The sequence below is a fragment of the Gopherus flavomarginatus genome, chromosome 7 (genome assembly GCF_025201925.1).
Source record: "Gopherus flavomarginatus isolate rGopFla2 chromosome 7, rGopFla2.mat.asm, whole genome shotgun sequence".
Lineage (NCBI taxonomy): Eukaryota > Metazoa > Chordata > Testudines > Testudinidae > Gopherus > Gopherus flavomarginatus.
Window position 1 is genome coordinate 37004869 of NC_066623.1, and position 23430 is coordinate 37028298.

A 23430-nucleotide genomic window follows, 5' to 3' on the forward strand; every position below is an offset into this window, starting at 1 on the left:
CTTTTGACAGAAGACATGCCTTCCCCTTGAGCACTCTGACTGCGTGCCAGGTCCTTCTGATGGCAGTCACCCTATTTATTGGAGTAAGCAGTAGGCTTGGGAGTAACCATTTGCTACACTGGGCCTTAAATCAGGTCTATGGGCCAGATTTTCCAGTAAGCTCAGCATACTGGGTGCACACTGGGTGGTGCTGAACTCTCGAACATCCAGCCCGAAGTATCGTAACAGGAACTGCTGGGTGCTTTGGGAAATCTGGGCCTGATAGCGTTCTGGACTATTCAAATCTGGCCCACTCTGAGCAAAAAATATGATACCTGAAGCAGCATAAGATTTCCTCCACTGAAAAGCCAAAAGTATGAATGCAACTGGTATAAAATCCAAGCTAGTCTGCTAGACACAGGAGCTGGTTAATACAGCAGTCTTTTCAAGAAGAGTTTATTACAATATCCAGATACAGAAAGGGTGAGATACAACATCCAACACATTCAAACATAACTCCTCCCACCAGCAGGCGGCAGCAAACAGAGCGGAAGGTCATCACGTCTAGAAAACATCCCAGTTCTAGCTAATCGGAGTAGGCACCAGTGAAATGGACCGACTCGGCTGAGGCATGTGGGAGCCAAGCCCCTACTGTGCTCTTCGGGCCATCAACATTTCTCGGATGTTATCTTCAGCATCCTTTACACTCCGCTCCAGGTACGACTTCCTCTGCTGCAAGGTACAAAATCAGAACAGACTCAACAGCCATATCACCCCCACCCGCTGCTCTGTTTCAGAGCAGTAGCTGAATCTGTGCTTTCCTATGGCAAGTTATAGTGCTAGGAGTGAACCCTACAGAATGGAATCAACATTCATATCACCATACATAATGTGGGTGGGGGTGAGGGGGTCACTTGGGCTCCATGCAAATCACGAGTGATTTTTAATGAGTAAAGGTTCCAGAATACACTGGGGCTGTTGAGGGTTATTTTTTAATAGTTTTAATCTTTATTAGACATATTTTTGGCACTGTCATATTTATATGGAAAACGTGTATTTCATTCCTTTACAGACATCATAGTCACAATTGTCATTACATCAGTAACAAAGCACTGAGAAGAGATTGACAAGCTAACTGCAATAAAGTTAAACAGATACATAAACTTAACATCCTGAGCATGAAACAAAGGAAAATAACAGGAAAAAAAAAAAGTACCTCTGTATTACATTATAAAGTACCTCTGTATTTTGTATCTGTATTTATGTACTCACATCTAAAGAATCAACTGACAAAAAACCCACAAAGCTCATAAAATAATCTATTCACACTCAGGTAATACTGGAACATCTATAAAATCCTCTTCTGGCCCCATCAAATTTTCACAAACTGGATCACCTTTTATCCCCTTTCTTTGAGATGCATGTTCTAAAACTCCCTAGCAATCAGAAAAGAGACTTTTTAAAAAAATCATCCTGAATTAGGCTAAACTTGGTAGGGAAATGTATCCCAGAAATAGGTATTCAGCCAGTAGCATTTTTTCCTCCTCGTCTGGGTAACCCTAAAGGACTGGAGTCACTTCTTTTGACTATTCTCTCCGAGTTTCCAACCAGAAGACACTACTGGCACGTCTCCAGCGGACTCCAGAGCCACAGAAAGCATTCTTGTCAGAGTGGACCAAGATCTAAGTACTAGAGGCAGAACTCTAGATCCAAATTCTCTTCATTCACCAGTACAAGGAAACTTCAGGGAGCCTCCCAAGGACCTTGACTTCCAGAGGAATGAACTATGATCTCTGAGGACACCGGTCAGTATTGTAACACTTTGGCAACTGTAAATTCTGTTTTAAAACCCAACAGTGACAGGCATCAATAGCTGTCTTGGTCTCTGTTCAGAGCTGCCTCCCATGCTCTACCCATTCAGAATTAGGGGTCCACCTAGATGACAGGCAAAAAAAATGGCCTGTGAGCATCTTCAGTTCACTATATTGCCTCCGAAACAGATTGTAAGCTCTGCAGGGCAGAGGCTGCACCTACCTTTGTGTCTGTACAGAACCTAGCACACCAGGGCCCTGATCCTGATTACGGCCTCTCAGGACTACATTAAGAACATCTATATTGCAGGGGCAGCCCATGGACAGAGCTGACTGATAAGCCAGAGATTCCTCCATAATGGCCTGGGGAGCTCCAAGTCTAGTCAGTTTCCAAGGAAGACCTCAATACCAGCACTTCTGTGCTGTACGCATTTGCATTTATTATTACATGTAAATTCTAACAGCCAGGCCTCACCTCAGGAGTCTTTACTCTGGCAAGGAGCCCAATGAGGCCACCTGAGTAAGGGCTTGCAGGGTCAGCTCCACTAAATACAAGTGAAGGGCCCAGTTCTGTAAGATGCCAAATCCCACTGCAACCAATGGGAGTTGGAGCTCAGCACCTCACAGATTCAAGCCCAAGGGACAACCACAGCGTTGCAAAGTTTGGAGCTCCTGGCTAAAAGGAAAAAAAAACCCACTAAGCTGCAGGTCAATGGAGTGTATGCTTACACTGCAATGTAAACCTGTGCTTGAGCTGGCCTAGCCCCCCCTTGCGTCAACACTGCAACTGCACTACCCCAGATGGAAAGCGAGGAAACAGAGGGGTTGTATCATATCTATTGCTGTCATGAAAGAACTGATTTATTTACTATGACACATAACTGATCGTTACCACCATCAGTCTGTCTTTATACACTCAATGGGATTCCAAACTTCCATTGGGAGGAAACCTAGCTAAAAAACCTTTAGGTCTTGCTTCCGATGAGTAAAAGTACTAGGCACACTAATCCTACCTGACACATCACTGAAGCATTCGTACTCTGGGTGTTGATGGTAAGACACATTTCTTCAAATAACCCTCCCCACTCCCCACTCAGGGCCTCTTCTCCACTGGCAGAGTGTGGTCTCCTGCTGGTGTATGGCACAGCACTGGAGGTGGAGCTGAATGCCAAAGAGCCACTCCTTGCTCAGATCAGATCAACTCTAAGGTCCTGTGAGCTCAGGATTCAGGCAAGAGCTGCTTGGGGATGGCTGAACACCCTTAAGCTGTGTTCCCACCCTATTAGGTGGGTCGCAGGATCCAGTCTCACAGCGTAGAGGGTCTGCCACCCGTCCCTACTCAGTCCCAAAGTGCCTTTGTTTCTCCCCAACACAAGGATGTCCTAGCATGGGTCAGTCCTCTGCACGAGGTCTGTGCTCTCACAGACAGGGCGACATTGGGCACCCAGTGGGCTCCAAGAAGCCTTCAAGTTGGCAATGCCAGCAGCAATGGAGCAGCAGAGGCAGCCTAGGACTCAGCAAAGAAGGATCCAGGCCAGGTGAAGGCCTCTGCTGCAGGTAAAGGGAGAGGGAGAAGGCTGGGGAAAAGAGGGAGCCAAATATGACCCGAAACAGCTCTATAATGTGCTATCACCAGCAGAGGAAGAAGTGAAGCACTAAAAGCTCAACCCAGAGAAGGTAACCTCACAGATCCCACCACTGGTGAGCAGCCCACAGAGCCAGGGCTCCAGCTGCCTCATTACATTCTGACCAAGGGCCAAGCTCTAAGGACGGGTGTGAAATAAACTATTGCTACATTTTCACTGCAAAGGGAAATCCAGGTGTCCTTTCCCCTCAGAACTGCAGGCTGGTTTCTGTTTAGGTAATCCAGGAGCAGTATCAGGAACCTCCTCATCCCCTAATTACTGGGGCCTAGATGGGAACTCAAAGTGACTCTCTGGTCTTGTCTTCGCTGGGAACAGCAGCAGAGCGTTACACGAGCTGATCTGAAAAACAGTTTGACTGGTCAGATCAGTTTTAAAAACCCACCTAATGAGTTTTGAATACAGTTTTAAGTCATGTTTAAGGCCTACTCTGCTGACATGGCCATATCTGATTGGACCTAATTGGTAGCAGTAAGTGAATCATTAACTGTTAGCGTTATCAGAAACTCTACCGACCTCTTGTGACAACACACCCGTTATTACGTGCTCCCCAGTGGTCCAGTCATATTTCATTTGCATGCTGATGTGCTTTTCATTGCCCTTGTTAACTGAGCACCAACTGATTTTTCTGTAGGCTGTACCAGAATGCGGTTGCAAGGGTTTAAAATTCATAGTCCGGTTCTGCACTTGCATTTCCTGCTACCTGCTGCCACCAGTTAAAGTGATACATTCCATCTGTAAATGTTTTTCTTCGCTGCTCTTTAAAAGGCCAGCACAGTTAATGAAAACCTCTAATATGAGGCGTTCCAGCCATATTGCACCCCACGTGCACACACACATGTGGAAGTCACAGTCAATTTATGCATTTGTATTCATAAGAAAATCAGACAGACTCTTTGCCAAAGTCTCCTCTCCAACTGAGCATTTACTTTAGTTCTATAGTGTTTTTCACCTCAACACAGCTCCCTGGCGCCAATCTTGGCACTGACAGCACACTGGCACACCAGCACGCTCCTGCGGAGCCTCACTGACTTCAGAGCAATCTGGGGAAGCGCAGCAGGGCGCTTATGTGATACCAATTGTAGGACGAGGGCCTACACTTGGTAACCAAGTTCTCAGTACTGGAAATACAGCTGCTGTGTTCTACCTCAGAGATGGCTGCACAACATGGCTCAGTAATATTACCTAGCACAGCAGCAAAGGGAAAATACCCTATCCGATTGAAACTGCCAGTGGCTTTAGCATCAGCAGAATAGAATTTCCCAAAGAGGAAGGAGAGTAACATTGTCCCTTTTTTAAAGAGACAAGAGGTCATGGGCTGGGATTCTACAGAAGGCTGAGGGGGGGTGGAGCCCCATTCCTGCTGAATTTCCATGGCCTAACTCCCTTAGATCCTTTTGAAAATCCCAACCCTGATTAGCCCAACTGATCAAGGCCTCAGTTTTACATCGCATGCAGAAGACAATGCTTTACCAGCACCAGTTACATCAGAATGCAGGTACAAACAGTTATGGGCATGTCTGCACTACACTGGCATAGTTTCAGCTACGCCACTGTAGCACCATAGCGTAGATGCTTCCTACATCAATGGAAGGGGTTTTTCCATCCATCCACCTCCCTGACCAGCAGTAGCTAGGTCAACAGTAGAATTATCCTGTGTACCTAGCTGCCTCCATTCTGGGGGCGAGTTCGGCTTTACTAGGTTGATCTAAATGTTAAGTGTAGAGCAGGGCTCAGTTGCTGCTGTGGCAAACAGGAGGGGGGAGAATAAGGGATTAAGTAGCATGAAAAGATTGGGTTGCCAGCTGATGTCTATGTCTGGAACAGAGAGATGGTCCCTCTCAGAAAGGCTCTCCCCTGCCCCAGTCAGTGAGTGCAAATGACTCCTCACTTAGTGTACTATGTATAGATTTATCAGTCGGGACTCTGCTACCAACATAGATCTTTGTAGTTTTACTGACACTTATTCAGCACAGACTACTGCAGGTAGTTTCTTAACTGCTCACTGCCAAACTGCAACACTCAGCAATACCAGTAAATAAGCTTAAATCGTTTGTCACATAAGTGAATCATCCAGCACTCAAAATTACCAGGGATTCCAGTGCATCTCAGTTACCAGCGCTTACTGGGCTGAGTTTGCAAGGAAATGGTTTTCAGCGGTTTCAGAAATGAGTTTGTTTTTATGGCACTGATATTTACAGGACTTCCAAATATGGAGGAGTGACCTGATGTTACACTCCTCTGGCATGTGGTGTAGTCTGTTAATTATTGTCCAGCTGAGGAGCCGGAAGCAGAAGGCTGCCTTGAAGGCAGCTGAATACACATGTGAATAATTTAATGAGATCTGTAGTTCTAAGTCTTTGGGCAAAGGGCACATTTAATGTTTGATTTAAACAAAAAAAAAAAAAAAAAAAACCAAAAAATCCAACTTGCTGATTCAGAGAGCGGGGCCAGAAGAGATGCCTATGAGGAGCCAACCTGAATGCAGCATTTTCAAGTATTGCTCACTATGCCACTCACACAGATCTTATCTAATCTGCTCCAGGTTTACAGAGCAGGAACTTCGATCACCACCCTAGTCATCTACTCTCTTGCTCAACTGCTCCCACTTCATCAATCCATTTCCCCTACACTAGCATTTGGCGGGAATCTTCCACCATGGCACTATCACCAGTGCTATTTAGAGCAGGTCTAGACCAAATGGTGGTAGAAACATCTTGTCTATACTAGAGCTCTCACCATGGCTACCACCAGCGGGAAATTCCCCAAGATGCCAATGTTCATTATTTTACCTTCAGAGATTGAATAACTACAGCACCTTCCTCCATTTATAGTGCTACTTGGAAGGTATTTACGGACTGATCATGTCCACCCGTTTGCACACACTCTCATTTCCCTACTACATACTGTTACAGATTGGGTTAAAACCTCTTACACTGATTAATTAGCAGACACCTTTCTTTCAGTTTAAATGTAAGAAACAACTGCAGTCTCCAAGACAAATGAAGTTTGCTCAGGAATTCTAACTACCCAGAAGAAGAGGTTTTCATTGGGTATTGTCTTGGGGGAAGAGACAGACACAGCACAACAAGGAGGGAGACATGACAGAGACACTGACAGAGCAGGAAAGAAAGCCACATGGACACCACCTGGAAGCAAGCTCTGTAGCCCTGGGAGCAGCCTAGTGAGAAGTTTTTGGGTCAGAGTACTGGCCAAAAGAGTTTGGGGCTGTAAGTAAGGAAGCTGTCTCTTGTTTTGGAGTCCTCTTGTGTTTGGAGAAGCAGGACTTTGTACATTCCTTGTAAATTAACAAAACTGCATCAAAGAAAATACCTGACTCCAATGTCAATTTCTCCTCCCCACAGTAACAGAAGGGAAATAAGGGAGACTGTCACAGGGCCCTGAACTTTGACTTGCTGCCCTTTAGTTGACATTTTGCCCTATAGTTGCTCCTCCAGTGCCATACCCTTCCGTCCTTGTTCTAAGTGAACTTTCTTTGCCTTTTCCTCCTAATTCTTCTACTACAGGTCATAATCTGGGTGGGATTTCACTACGGCTCTCTCGAGTAAAACTGGTACCTCCCACGTGATCAAAGATGCAGCCAAAAATAATACTGGCAGTTTACACATCCTTGTCATACAGAGAGTTCACATTAACTTCTCTGGCATCAAGATCTGGCTTCCCTTCTAAAGTGCACAGGCCACAAACTGAATTCACATTGGACACTGAGCAGCCATCAGATTGTAAACGCCACAATTTACCTAGGCCACATTTAAACCAGTGATTTAGTGGAAGAAAAGGAATTAGTCAGTCTTCCTCCATGCCTTTCCCTGATAGGAGGGTGTAACAGTCCTGAGCTTCAGTTATTGGGAACATGAACTTGACTCTTCCTCCTTGTTTTGAGGTTATGCAAGTCAGGCTGTGTCCCACGAATGATAACTCTCTCCTGCTACTTACAGTTCATTTAAGAGGCTGCTTTGGTGCTCTGGTTTGTGTCTTGTCAACAGTACAATAAGAAGGCTGTTTTAAATACCTACCATCGTCCCCTAACCTCATGTGTCTACTCCTAAGAGGTGACCTTGTGTTTCAAACCCCTATTCGGGTAGCATGCTGCCACCTTGTTTTCTGAGCTAAGCAATCCTATTTGGTTTCATCATCACCTGTGGAACTGTATTCTATTTAATGCAGAAGTTGCTACAGCTGATACTCCCTCAAGAGGGCAAGAGCTGTGATTAGCACAGACTCTCTCTTTGGCAATCCAGGAATGAATTTCCTGTGTGGTTCAGGTAAATTGGAGTTCAGTGCACTGGATACTCCTACCTTAAGTTTTTATGACACAATCTCCTAATAAGAATCATTGAACTGGTGCCATTCTGAAACAGATATGCAGCATGACACATCAAAGCAATACATTCCTAACAGGTTAAAGAGGTAGCATGCAAGCATTCCACACAGAGGGAAAAAAACTGACTCAGACCCCTCATTGACTAGTTTTAGAAGACTAAAGCAATATATTTCCTACAGCCTTGTGGCTTAGATACTGGCCCTACATTGAGAGAAACTAGGATGGTTTTTGGTTGGATTTTGCATAACTATGGAGAATCCCAATTTCTGTTCTCAGGAGAGGATGTGCTACTGACATGTCTGCTGGGCACCCAACTATTGTGGCACATATTCTTCTTCCATTAAAAAGCCAGTATTACACTCTGCTCTCCAGGATGAATCATGCTGTGAAAGGCAGAACTCTAGATTATGCATATGATTTAAAGATAGTCTTTTATCAAATAATTGTTTATAATTTATTTTTTACCATTTTTGATGTTTCCATTGTGCTTCTCTCTCTGTTTGACAATGAAAACCCAGAGTAGCCAGCTTCAACCTCTGGTTCTCATGCCTTAGCACAATATTTCAATCTGTGGGCCGCAAATACTGAAAGGGAACGTTTGAATCCAGACAAAAAGCTCTTAATAGAAATTTAAAAGTCAGTCATGGAAACTTTCTGCCTAATGTTAGGCTTTGTAAACCCTTGTCCATACAAACCCTAAATAATGGGTCTGAAGCAAGCTGGCAGCTTCCTTTCCTGAGGATGCTCTTCCCCCAATGCCTTTTCCCAAGCATTATATCACATTCTGGAGCATCAGCCTGCTGGTTGCCAGTATTTTATTCTCACAATCAGAAGCCTTTCCTTGAGGAAGTCTCTGAAGTCTTTGGACATGACACAATGCCTCAAATAGCACCCCTGATGTAACTCATCTTGTGACATGGTGTCTATAAACTTTTTGGCCAAGAGTTTCTGTATCTCTAAAGTTAACATGTGTCATTTTTTACATTCCTCAGGGTCTGTGTGGGAATACTCTTTGGGAAAGTGATCAGATCCCGAGATATAGTTGGGTATACAAAATCGTCTGGAGAAACATTTTCCCCAACCCTACAGGCTTCGGCCAACATCAGGATGGTTGAAATTGTCCACAAAGCACAGGCTGGAGGGAAGGAGATTTTGCTGTCTTCAAAAAGATCAGTAACAAAATCTAAAATTTTTGTCTACCCATAGTCTTTGAAAAGGACATAAGAATGGCTCTACTGGGTCAGACCAAAGGTCCATCAAGCCCAGTATCCTATCTTCTGACAGTGGCGAGTGCCAGGTGCCCCAGAGAGAATGAACAGAACAGGTAATCATCAAGTGACCCATCCCATCACTCATTCCCAGCTTCTGGCAAACAGAGACTAGGGACACCATTCCTGCCTATTCTAACTGATAGCCATTGATGGACCTATCCTCCATGAATTTATTTAGCTCTTTTTTTAACCCTGTTATGGTCTTGGCCTTCACAACACTCTCTGTCAAGGAGTTCCACAGGTTGACTGTGTGCTGTGTGAAGAAATACTTCCTTTTATTTATTTGTTTTAAACCTGCTGCCTATTAATTTTATTTGGTGACCCCTAGTTCCTGTGTTATGAGAAATAGTAAACAACACTTCCTTACTGATTTTCTCTACACCAGTCATGATTTTATAGACCTCAGTCATATCTCCCCTTAACCATTTCTTTTCCAGGTCTGAAGTACTCTGTCATTTTGTCACTTACTTGGCCACAGTGAAATCTAATTAGCCAAACAGATTAGCCCATCTAATGCTAGACTGGGCATTTGCTGCTACAGGTATGTCTTGCGGAAATTCAGAACATAGCAATCAGTGGGCTCTTTTCTGAGCAGCTGCATGAGCATACACCATTTCCCATAGTTTAATGAGCCCTGGGCCATCTCACGTTGACTAGAACCTCAGGGATACTCTAAGATTTATACCTTACTGCAACTGATGAACAGTCTGACTTGTTCACAATGAGTCTTCCCAAGCAGGAGATTAATTTCAGGAAATTTTGCTAGAGTCTGCTCAAGGCAGAACACTAAACAGAAGAATCCAACTGGATCCACCCACTTTGCAGGAAAGTATCAGACACCGTCCATGGCTAGACAGTGGCAACACACAATACCAGTACTATAAGAGGAATTACTATGAAACATAAATGATGCCTGTCGATAGGCACTGCCCCTATATTTAGAAACCTACTGCACACAACTATTGTTTCATCTGAACTACAAAATTTAATTAGAGGTGTTTGAAGGTGTAGATGAAGCCTTCCTCAGCTGTATGACAACTATTCCACTGAACTTCTGCACCAAAAACTGACATGAATGACAACCTGAGAAAACTGACCTGTGCAGTGTCAATGTGTGGCTGCAGAAATGCACTCCCTCTGGACTCAGCAGATCGATTACTAGCTAAACTAAACCTCTTAGCAAAACTCAGCCTGTAGGCTGGGATTTTCAAAAGCCCTCAACATTGACCTAGATCTGCTCCTGCTAACTACTGAGCAGAGAGTTAGGTCAAATGCTGAGTGCTTCTGAAAATCCCACCTTGTCATCTGAATTTTTGCTTGAATATTTTCTATGCAAAAGTCCTTTACAAAACAGAGTCCTGAAAAATGTAGTAAGTTCCTCAGTTGCACACTTTAGATCCTAATATATTATTACTGTTAAAGCCAGTAATGCAATCAAAACACTTCCTGTCAGAAAGACCTTTTTAGAGAAAAGTTTTTCTGCAAAGATTTGTATTGTACTTTTCCTGCTTTTCAGTTCTGCCTTCACATTCAATGTCAAATGAAATCTTTTTTAATAATTATTTTCTAAGATTTCAACGCCCAACTGTTTTAAAAAAATCAGAGGCTGATAAGAAATATCCATTCTTCCTAACTCAGACCCTGCTGAACTTCTGTTTGCCTTACAGATATAGAAAGAGAAGTGGCCAGACAGTCACACTGTTACTTAGCACTGATCTACCATAAAAAGTTACTTCGGCATAACTACGTCTCTCAGGGGTGTGACAAATCCATACCACTGAAAGATGTAGCTATGCTGACCTGACCCCGGTACAGACTGTGGTAGGTCAATGGCCAGACTTCTTCCACTTAGTTACCACCTCTTGGGGAAGTGGATTAACTACAGTAACAGGAGAACCCTTCCTCTCACTGCAGTGAGTGTCTACAGTAAAGCACTACAGCAGCACTACTGTAGCATTTTAAGAATAGACTAACAATTCATTCATAAGTTCAGGCATAGTAAAGAGTGAGAGAGGGAAGGCATGTGCCAAGAGGCAGTTATGGCAACACCTTCGAATTCCTGAGAACTGAGGTGTGGTTTAACAATGCTGACTCAAAGCTTGGCCAGTTCTGGGCACAGGTAAGGGTTCTAGACAATATAAACAATTATTTCCTGTTCCCACCTGGGGCGTAGGTGGTGGTAGTGGAAACAGATTAGCACCGCAATAAACTGCATAGAGTAAGGGGCAATGAGGAGTGGCTGGATGGGCCACAGTGACAAAGAGGTGAGTGCAGAGATATTAGTCCCATGAGTAAGGATTACCTGTGTGAGTAATGCTATGCCAGGGAGAGCCCTGAGGAAGTTCTGGCCATTGCCTTGGATAGCGTTTCACTAAAAATTCCAAGCTCTCCTTTTAATGTGTTAATACTGTTTCCAAATTACAAGAATGATTTGGTAACTCAATTTATTCATAAAAACAGGTCCAGTCCTATCAGAGGAAATGGTAGTTGCTCCCCAGGTATTACCATTTCCTCTAAGGAGATCCTGCGAAGCTAAAAATCATATTTTAAAAAAGTGACCAACATTTTCAAACCTGAGTACCTAAAGTTAGGCTCCTAACTCCATACATAGATATCTAATTAGAAGCAGACTTTTTTGTTTCTAGCCTATTTCACATTCTAGTTCTTTGCTAGAACTGAAGGCTGGTAGGTGCAGAGGTAGGTGATCGTTTTTAAAAGCTTTTTCCATTGCAATTTTTAAAGAATGATAGAAACATTTCAATTATAAAGTATATTTTTCACAAAAATCTAAATTCTAGGACAAATTTGACCAGAGACCATCCCTTCAATAAACTAATCGGAAAATTTTTAAATTAATTTATCAACACCAATGTCAATCATTTTCCTAATTTCAAATCTACTACATGTTTATACACCTAAAAAAACAACAACAGGAAAAACATCAAAGGTCTTAAAGACAAAACACAACAGTAAAAATACAAAATGAGGTGGAATTTCAAACTTCTGACTGCATGAAACTTTAGCCCCTGCTGGCCAACCTATGTGTTTATTTTGTACCATTTACAGCTCAGCTGAAGGCTGGTTGAGTGAATTAGTAATATGATAATAATCAAGTAGCTATCTGCACAACTTGCAGGCCTTACAAAAATCACTATTATGAAGATTTATTCCAAATTAAAGGCCTAACCCTGCAAAGACATACACACAAGTCATTGTATATGTATTGGTTGTCCCACTGAATTCACAATGGCCAAAAACATTTAAAATGTATATAATAGCTGAAATTTTAAATCTAGATCTCACGACCTCCTAGGGCTAAGCCAGTGCCAGATCCGATTAGAAAGCTGGAAATCTCCTCTTTTAAATGATCTAATTCTCCTTTTTCTATTCCCTAGGTTTAAGGTCTAATACTTTGCAGCCTGTTACTTGCATACGACTTACTATAAGCCATACTTTGCTGGCAATTTTAAAAGCTCAGACACACTTTTCACCTGTGATCTGTGTTGCAGGCCAGAAGTGATCTAATGCATCAACCCCATCACAGCAGGGCATAGAAACTGACCTCCTGGCTGCATCATAATTACTATAGAGCAGCTGACTCCCTTTCAATTGCAAGGCTGATCATACAGTAAAACTGCTGATCATTACATGGATCACAGGTAAAGCCACCTCTACCTCACTTGTCATGCTCCTGCTGTTACCTGGACAGAGTGAAAAACTGGAGTACATACGCAGTAAAGAAATTAGTGCAGTACACCTCTACCCCCAATATAACGCGACCCGATATAACACAAATTCGGATATAACTCGGTAAAGCAGCGCTCCGGGGGGACCGGGCTGCACCCCCCCGGCGGATCAAAGCAAGTTCAATATAACGCAGTTTCACCTATAATGCGGTAAGATATTTTGGCTCCTGAGGTGTATGAACTTTGTCCCGTCTCTCACAGCACTAACTGACATTAATCCAAATTTGTAAAGCAGCAACCAAATGACAGAAATGCTCTGTAAAAAGGATGGTTTTGTTCTCTTGATCATTCTAGTTTCAGGGTACTCCATATCCTCCAGCTGGCTACAAAATGGTTTTTTTAAGCCAAAAAAGCAGCGAGCGACAACAGGTTTGGCGTTGTTGTGGCTATGGTTTTTTGTTCTGCTTGGAGGTTTTTTTGGAGAGGCTCCAAGTATTTTTCATTTTTAAATGGAAGACTAGAATGTGGATGCCCTTTCCCCACTTTAAAGATCCTAATCTACGTGCTAGACTAAACTTCAGCTACTTTCTTCCTGAAAACCAGCAACTATATACAGGGTAGATTCATGCCAGCAGCTCTCCCTACATGTCCAATGGGCTGCCCTTCCATAGGAGATCCTGCAGCGGTGGAGGCTTAGTAGGTGGCACCAGGGAGTAGTGGGTGAACAGCCGCAGGTTGTTACCACTGGGGAAAAGCTTCTTTATATAACTGCACCCATCCCCAAAGGAAGCAGAGAAATGAGAGAACAGGTTGAAGGGCTTTCACTCCCCATATGCACAGAATTACAAATAAAGTAGGGCTGTTGATTAATCGCAGTTAACTCATGCGATTAACTCAAAAAATTAATTGTGATTAATTACACTGTTAAACAATAGAATGAATACCAACTGAAATTTATTAAATATTTTGGATTTTTTCTACATTTTCAAATATACTGATTTCAATTACAACACAGAATAAAGTGTACAGTGCTCACTTATTTTTTATTACAAATATTTGCACTGTAAAAATGATAAAAGAAACAGTGTTTTTCAATTCCTCATACAAGTACTGAAGTGCAATCGCTATCCTGACAGTGCAACGTACAAATGCAGTTTTTTTGTTATGTAACTACACTCGAAAACACAGAATAGCAGGGTTGGAAGGGACCTCAGGAGGTCAACTAGTCCAACCCCCTGCTGAAAGCAGGACCAATTCCCAACTAAATCATCTTAGCCATACCTTTGTCAAGCCTGACCTTAAAAACATCTAAGGAAGGAGATTCCACCACCTCCCTAGGTAACCCATTCCAGTGCTTCACCACCCTCCTAGTGAAAAAGTTTTTTCTAATAGCCAACCTAAACCTCCCCCACTGCAACTTGAGACCATTACTCCTTGTTCTGTCATCTGCTACCACTGAGAACAGTCTAGATCTATCCTCTTTGGAACCCCCTGTCAGATAGTTGAAAGCAGCTATCAATTCCTCCCTCATTCTTCTCTTCTGCAGACTAAACAATCTCAGTTCCCTCAGCCTCTCCTCATAAGTCCTGTGTTCCAGCCCCCTAATCATTTTTGTTGCCCTTCGCTGGATACTTTCCAATTTTTCCACATCCTTCTTGTAGTGTGCAGATCAAAACTGGACACAGTACTCCAGATGAGGCCTCACCAATGTCAAATATAGAGGAGAATGATCTCATCCCTCAATCTGCTAGCAATGCCCCTACTTATACAGCCTAAAATGCCATTAGCTTTCTTGGCAACAAGGGCACACTGTTGACTCATATCCAGCTTCTCGTCCACTGTAACCTCTAGGTCCTTTCTGCAGAACTGGTGCCTAGCCATTCAGTCCCTAGTCTGTAGCACTGCAGGGGATTCTTTCGTCCTAAGTGCAGGACTTTGCACTTTTCCTTGTTGAACCTCATCAGGTTTCTTTTGGCCCAATCCTCTAATTTGTCCAGGTCCCTCTGTATCCTATCCCTACCCTCCAGCATATCTACCACTCCTCCCAGTTTAGTGTCATCTGCAAACTTGCTGAGAATGCAGTCCACGCCATCCTCCAGATCATTAATGAAGATATTGAACCAAAACCGGCCCCAGAACCGACCCTTGGGGCACTCTGCTTGATACTGACTGCCAACTAGACATGGACATTGTAAAACTTTAGATCCTACAAGTTCACTCAGTCCTACTTCTTGTTCAGCCATTCATTAAGAGAAACAAGTTTGTTTACATTTACAGGAGATAATGCTGCCTGCTTCTTCATTACAATGTCACCTAAAAATGAGAACAGGCGTTGACATGGCATTGCTGTAGCTGGCATTGCAAGATATTTACATGCCAGATGCGCTAAAGATTGATATGCCTCTTCATGCTTCGACCATGCTGATGACACTCGTTAAAAAAAATAATGCGTTAATTAAATTTGTGACCAAACTCCTTGGGGGAGAACTGTATGTCTCCTGCTCTGTTCTACCCGCATTCTGCCATATATTTCATGTTATAGCAGGCTCGGATGATGACCCAGCATGTTGTTCATTTTAAGAACACTTTCACTGCAAATTTGACAAAATGCAAAGAAGATACCAATGTGAAATTTCTAAAGATAGCTACAGCACTCGACCCAAAATTTTAAGAATTCGAAGCGCTTTCCAAAATCTGAGAGGGATGAGATGGGAAGCGTGCTTTCAGAAGTCTTAAAAGAGCAACACTCTGATGTGGAAACTAAAGAACCCAAACACCAAAAAAGAAAATCAACGTGCTGGTGGCATTTGACTTAGATGATGAACATGAACATGCATCAGTCCACACAGCTTTGGATTGTTATCGAGCAGAACCCGTTATCAGCATGGACGCATGTTCTCTGGAATGGTGGTTGAAGCATCAAGGAACATATGGATCTTTAGCGCATCTGTTATGTAAATATCTTGCGAAGTCTACTACAACAGTGCCATACAAATGCCTGTTCTCACTTTCAGGTGACATCATAAACAAGAAGCAGGCAGCATTATCTGCTACAGGAATGTAAACAAACTTGTTTGTCTGAGCGATTGGCTGAACAAGAAGTAAGACTGAATGGACTTGAAGGCTCTAAAGTTTTACATTATTTTGTTTTTGAATACAGCACTTGACCTAAATTTTTTGTACCTAATCCTATATTTATAAGTTTAACTTTCATGATAAAGAGACTGCACTACAGTACGTGTATTAGGTGAACTAAAAAAACCTATTTTCTATTAGTTTTTACAGTTCAAATATTTGTAATCAAAAATAAATATAAAGTGAGCACTGTTCACTTTGTATTCTGTGTTGTAATTGAAATCAATATATTTGAAAATGTAGAAAACATAGAACAATATTTAAATAGAATACCATTTATTATTGTTTAACATGGCAATAAATATTTTTCATCACTTGACTGCCCTAGAATAAAGCCATGAAAGCGAAGGAGCCAGTATGGCGCAATCCTCTTCCCATCCATGCAGCAGATGACTAATGGGTTTTGGCTCTTCCCTCCAGTAGCTGCCATACACAATATGAACAGATGTAGGGAGTAAACCCTAAAAGGGGTGAGCAGAGATTAGATAAAAAGACAGGGAGGTCATATCTGTGCATTCGGCAATCTTTCTGTCCATGCCCAGCAGTACTTCAGATGTGCTTCAAGACACTTTCCTATGGAAGAATTTTTAAAGGTCTCATGGGTGGACAGAATTCTGTTACCAATTTTTCTAATAAACTTCAAAGTGGAGCCTTCACAGGATAGAAGCCTGCAACCATGTTGGTAACAGCAACTGAGAGTTAGCAACGCGTGTTGATGTAAAGAGCTCAGAGCAAGCCCTATTGCCAAACACATACCCTGTTGGCTGCATGAACTCTGTGCCAAGAGCATTGGAACTGCCATCACAGGCATATGGAACAAGTTACGCAGAGCTTTCACCATCTCCAACTTCCTGAACCCTCCAGGCATTTGACCATTCAGATACAATGCAGATAACTCCAAATATCACACAAGGCCATTAAAGCCAAAGTAACACAGCTTTGATTCCCAAGCCTAGTACTGCTAGGGTAGCTCCCCTAAGGGCCAAACTTTATCAAGCCATGGAGAGGCTCAGCTGAGAATCTTAACTTGGGGGGCCAGAATTCTGCCCTGGAGCCTTCCACACCACCATCATAAACAGCAGACTTTGGGAAAGTCTAGAAACAATACAAGATTCTCCCAAAGAGTTCAAACAGCCAAATCTTGTATGCAGCAATGCCATAAACTGGCACAGCCCTGCCCATATGATGGACATATTACAAACTGATGGCAGCACTAGTTCTGCTCCATTAGCATTAACAACCCTGGAGGACACGATACTCAAAATACCAGCAGCTCTACTACACCAGAGCTCCCAATCTTGCTCAAACTATAACTGAACTGGTGTTAGCAATGGTGGGAAACATTTGCAAGATGTCTATAATGCAGCTGGGGCCATAAAGTCAAGAAGACAGAGCTTAAGCAGACCAGCACTTACGGGCACACTTGAAGCAGTTCTTAAAAATGACAGCCTGCTTCTATGCTAAAAGAGAAAAACCACACAACCAAAATAAGATCCATCTAGATTAAAACACAGAGAGGGCAATTCTTGAGAGGATTCCCCTGACAGAAGAAAAACAGGGCCACTCATTCTCTCTCGTTTATTTGAAAAAGCCCACACACTCCAGACCACTGGCCTACTCCATGAATCCACAATGGGATAAGCAGTTTGTCAGTGGTAATTAATGGGATTAAGTGTGGTCCAGCTCAGTAATAACGTAACAGTGTTACCTTCTGGTGGCTGTTTAGTGGCCTGTAAAATGAACCGAGGGTTCACACTAGTTTCTAGGCTTTCGACATAATTAAACTACACTCACAATTGGCACCAATGTTGACAGTCTCAGTATGAAAATCAAGGGACTGCCTAAAGCATGGAGACTGGGCTCCCTTCTCACTTCTGGAGGTGGTCCCTCAAGAGCGAAGTGAAGGTATATAGCCAGGTGGCAATATGCCTCCATTACTGCCTGGACTATACTATCCTGGTAACAAAGAACTTCAGTCTCCAAGCCAATTTGGCACTTTTCATCAGCACTACATTTACTATTTAATTAAAATAGATTTGTTCTCATGGAGCATGGAGTAGCCCTGGCAAATTTCAGAGACTCCTTATCTTACAGATCAGTAGAAAGAGGATGTTGCTAGTATCTTACACCTGCAGTTAGGCCATCCTTTCATCCAAAACGTAACAAACCCATACACTGATTCTGTGAGGGATGCTTATTTTACAGAGGAGGAATGTAAGGCATTGAGATATTGCTAGATCACAGACCATGTCCATGGCAAAGGCAGGAACAAAGCTTCCGAGTCTTGAGACCCAGCCTCCCTATTAGATCCCACTGCCATAGAATGACCCCTTCCTTTTATTCTACCATAAAGGAGCCTTGCAAAGTTCAACTCGCCCTCTTACTCAAGGAGACGAATGGTATTTGATGGACAGGTAAAATATTAGTTTCTACATCATCATGGTAAAGGGTGGGTGAACAGACCTTGAGCATGGGTTGGGACAATTTTACATGGCTTCTCAGAAGCCACATGGCCAAGCTATTGAATTAGAATGCAACCACTTATTTTCCTGTGGTTTTCCAAGATCATAGTTTTTGCTATAGACAGACACTGAAGATTTAGCCCTACAGGAGCAGTCAGCTTTCATCCTCTTGTACATGTGCATGGAGTATTAATGTTTGGGAAATGTGAGACACACAACAATGTTCTTGTCAGCACTTTAAAAAAAGAAATCCCATTCAACAAGAATGGAAGCTGGTTGCTTTTGCCCTTTCTATGAAGGAACTAAATTCAACAAGTGGCACACAGCGAAGAAAGCTGCCACAGAGCAGCCTCCCCCATATTTGTTATTTTTAGCAATTTAGTCTGACAACGCCTGACAACTAAACATGCCGAGAATAGCGGGAGGGAGGGGGATTATCAGATACTACCAGTGAAAAAACACAGCAATAATCACTTCCTCCACGCTGAAGGAAGAATCATTTTCCATGTCTTTATAACATCACAGAGTTTGGTCTTTTTAAAATGCCACATTTAAAAACAGAATCCATCTAGCCCTACAATGGAAACGGATAACATTTCCTGAACAAAGCATTGTTCCACCCCAGCATATCATGTTTCCTTAAAAACAAGGGAAGAAAAACATTACTAGGTTTTTCTCCTAATACTGCACAAACATTGCTGAGCTAAAAAGGGCCTGTGCTCATCCCTTTAGAATGCTTTCAAAATAGATTTCACATACACAACTAATATAGTTAAACATAACAAGAGAATTGATATTATCAAGGCTGGAAAAATCCAATTGCTGCTAGTGAGTTGGAAGCTCCTCTTGTAAGTATGTGAGCACAGGGCATTAATCTCTGCAGAATTTAAGATGTTGCGTTTTTTTGATTTTTTCATTGCCTTATGGTCCCAATCTTGCAAGCACGTACACACAAGAAGTCCCATTGACTTCAGTGGGACTATGCACAAGTGTAAAGTTAAGCACCTTAAGTGTTTGCAGGATTGGCCCCTGCAATGGCAAAGATCATTTTCAAATGACCATTGAATGTAAAGTGCCATTTTGGGGTTTGCACCTAGAGGTCTAGTTCCTCTGCCACTGCTCACAGCTTTGCCATGCAATAGACACACCTGAAATTCAGTGGTTAAAAAGAATCACAGCAATTTCATGGTACTGCTATGCAGAAAGCTAGGAGCAACATCAGACGCAGGCATTGGAATTATTCACAGGGAAGCAGGACCTACCATAATGAGGAGAGAAAAGTAGAATAGCAGAGACCTTTCTTCCTCTCCCTCAATCCTCCCACTAGTAGGGAGGCTTTAGAGACCGGAGGAAAGGCAAAAAATCTCTTCTTCCTTTCCTGCAGGTCAAGGAGTGACCCTCAAGTTTAATCAGATATATCTACTACCCAGGGGCAAATATCTGAGATGGGTCTAGAAACCACAGTTCAAGAACAGAACCCTGGTAGAAATCCCAGCACCTTTGCTCACTCCAATTCTTGTTGTTTGTATCTAACCCTGACTAATGGTTGTTTGTGAATCTTTTTGAGCTCTGGGTATTATTCCACCATTTTTCAGCACCTTAAGACCTGCATAATTTTTCTTTATACAAGTGAATTTCAAGAGGCTGCCTGCAGTGCCCCTAAAGGTGGCTTCCAATGCAGCTAAGTCTCAAAGCCATTTGCATGGCCAGCCATTTAGATTGAAGTTGGTATAAAAGGAGGCAGTTTTATTTTTGATTCAAAGACTGGCCAAATCCCCTTCAAAGTAACCTGCAATTTATTATTTTAAACTGGGTTTGTATCCATTGCTAATAAAAGCAAAAATAGGGCAAACAAGTCCTGAAAGAGAAAGTTAAGTTTTATATTGCAGGCTCAGTGTACAAGTAGTTCACTATAGCAGTGCTGTAAATGTAAAAACATGCAGCTCAAGCCTCTAAAGAACACCAAGAGAGTGATTTCCAGAAGTACTCGGCACCCAGCAGCTCCCATTGCGACACCTATGGCCAGATTTTCAAAACAGCTCAGTAACCAATGAGCTCTCAGTGTACTGAAGACCTGGCCCGGCTTCCCAAGGCTGAACACTTAGGAAAATTCTGCCCTATGTCAGCAGCATACATCTCATGCAGGCCTGATAATAGCTCGGCAATACTAATGTCTCACACTACAAACTCCCAAAAATGCACAGGATCAGGCCCCTTGAAGGTGGGATTTCCCAAAGCACTTATAGGAACTAGGCACCCAACTCCCAGACTGTCAATGGTAGCTGGGCACGTGCTTTAAAAAACCACACTCAAAATGGGCACTATTTTTAGCATGCTACCAAAAAGAGAAACACTTCCAGGATTTTATAATTAAGTGAAGCTAGGAGCACTGCCTATTACTAAGGTATAGCCCAACACTCAGTCATCACAAGACCCTGTTTTCAGTTGCTTAAAAAACATTGCAAACTTTGGACTGAAATTTTCCATGCCACGGCCCAGGCTTACTTTTTTTTTTGGTCCTTTTTTTTTTTGTGTTAAGCCAAACGAATTCAGCTATTTTCAATGTTGTTGGAAATGGGTTGAGTTGGGTATCATTCCAAGCCCTTTCTCCCACAAACACAATCAAACATGGCAAACCTAGAACAATGATGTAAATATATATTTGAGAAAGTGTTAAAGTATAATTTTTTTAAATGATTTTAAATACGTAGTCATCACAAAGTTAAATTGTGGACCTCAAATGTGGGAGGGCATAGGCAGTGTCTAGGCAGTTGAGTGCGAAGACAGCGTCTTCACTGAAGCACTGGAGCTGTGCCACCATAGTTAGGATGGGGAGGTGGTAAAGAAAGCAGCGGACATGGTGGAAGGTAAATCCAACCTTCAAAACCTATCCACATTTAATAATCTGAAGTTGGGGATTTTTAACCTCATCACGTTTCTCTCAGTCTGATATTTTCTTTAGGACGACCTAGTGGAATCACTAAGATCACGTAAGTTTCACATTCTTTCCTCCCTACCATCACTGGTTGGTTTCAGGACCAGAGAAATTCTCTCCCAGCTACTCTTGTGATAAAGTGATGTAACTTGGATTCAGGTGTTCCCCTGGAAATCCTCAGCTCACAGGAAGCATCAATGTAAGACTTCAACCTTTCTCATAAGGAATCCCATGGCTCTCCTGGAACAGCCAGCTGGAAAAGTAGTTAATAGCGGATATGAATCTTCATTTTAAACAAACTGTAGAAGCTTTAGGGAACTTGGCCCCCATATCAATGGTTAAAAAGGAGAGTGCAATCCAACTGGCAGCCACTTTCCCTCTCCCATCAGTTACTGAGATCAGTCACTGCTTTTGTTACAGTCAATTCAGTGCCAATAACGGTTGGCCAAAGGCAGCTGTAAGCTTCAAAGGAGAGAAAACAACGATCAACTGGACAGCTTTGAACCTCTGCCTAAGAAGTAGAAGGTTATAATTTACAAGGAACTCCACCCATTCTGCTTAACCCAGCAATCAAAGTTCAGAAGGTTAAGAACCATTTCCCACCATGAACAGGAACAGATGGAGACATGCAGCTAAAGATTATAGTTGCTGAAAACTGACCACAGTCTGGCAAGACTAGCAGCCTGGGAGCCCAACACTCAGTAGACTAAAGCCTATCAACCAGATTCCATTTGGCTTTAACACTGGGGCTGCATCTAATCAGGATGTTTACAGCTGCCTTTTCAGTCCCAGGGCAGCTCCACCTGTGCGATCAATGGTGAAATGTTTAGTGTGTGGTAAAAATGCCTGTGTCCTGTCTCCACTAGAGCTCACTCATCTTAAAGCACTACTATTACTAATGATGTTAGTCTGAGAGCATGTGTAAATTTGTGGACAAGATAATAAGAGAAAGTTAAGGGAGGTGTCATTTGATTCATAGAAATGTACAGAATCAATTTCAATGCGACCCCTCTGCAGCATGGCGGGAGGACTCGCTGCCCCCAAGTCCTCGCTCCAGGTTCTACAGTTGGCAGAAATTTTCATAATACATCACTGGAAATGGGTTGAGTTGGGTAACATTCCAAAGCCCTTTCTCCCACAATCCTAAAACAATGACGTAGATATATATTTGAAAAAGTGCTATGGTTTTAAAAAATTATTTAGAACACAGGCATGTCAAACACGCAGCCCTCGCAAAGTTAAATTGTGGCCCTCAACTGACAGCACTGTGTTATCAGTTCATGCCGAGAATATATCTAATTAATTTATTTTAATGTTACAAATTACTGGATGTGATGAACTGGGACTGTTCTTAATGTGGTCTGTGAATGCTGAGTGGGGAGTGTTGGCCTGGGAGGACAGTCTGCATTGGGGGATGGCAGACTGGCCTTGAGGGAGGATACCTGAGCATGTAATGTGAGAACCTAGGAAAGGGTTAGAGGCCAGGTGACACCTTTGCCTGGGAAGCTGAAGAAAGGCGGGGGGTGGGGAGGGGGCGGGAAGGAGACGCTAGGGGATGAGAGAGTTTCAGGAGCTGGCTGGGGAATGGAGGGGAGCCCAGACAGGGCTCTGACCCCCCAATGGGGCTGTGGTGCCCCTAGGGCCTCAAGATGGACCTAACTGGGGGGGATCCTCTTGTCCGTGCCTGCAAGACCTGTTCTGGACTGTGGTCCTGTCACCTAAATAAACCTTCTGCTTTACTGGCTGGCTGAGAGTCATGGTGAATCACAGGAAGCCGGGGGTGCAGGGCCTTGTGTCCCCCCACACTCCGTGACAACATAATGGAAGGAGTGCTTAAAACTGATTTGTCATCATCGGCAAAAAAGAAAAGGTTTAGTGGTACTGATTATTAGCTTGGTTTATTATGAGAAAACAGTTGTAATGAGGCACTGGTTAAGACATCAGCATGCAGCCAGAAATTACTGGAATCCATCCACAAACAGTACGTAATGATGTTATATAACGTATGTTAATTACAATCCCAAAGTAATTTATTACAAAATCCTTCTTTTTACTTTGGTTTTGATCATATTTAGAAGTCTATGGGGAGATGAAGAATACCAATCAGTAGCTGAATCTTTAGAGAATACCCCTGCAGAGTACCTGGTTAAATAGTGGCAACTT

The 23430-nt window shown here is 42.8% G+C and overlaps 1 protein-coding gene across 3 annotated transcripts in view; it reads right to left on the minus strand.

Annotated features, from left to right (window-relative positions):
- Positions 1-419: 419 nt before the first annotated feature.
- Positions 420-23430, minus strand: part of PFDN1 (prefoldin subunit 1) — a 57609-nt gene continuing 34598 nt past the window's right edge. Inside the window, exon 4 of one of the 3 annotated variants that reach the window (XM_050962881.1) lies at positions 420-711. In XM_050962881.1, the coding sequence (XP_050818838.1) occupies positions 628-711 (84 nt within the window). In that variant the 3' untranslated portion in view covers positions 420-627. The other 2 variants (XM_050962883.1, XM_050962882.1) reach the window with 2 other exon arrangements.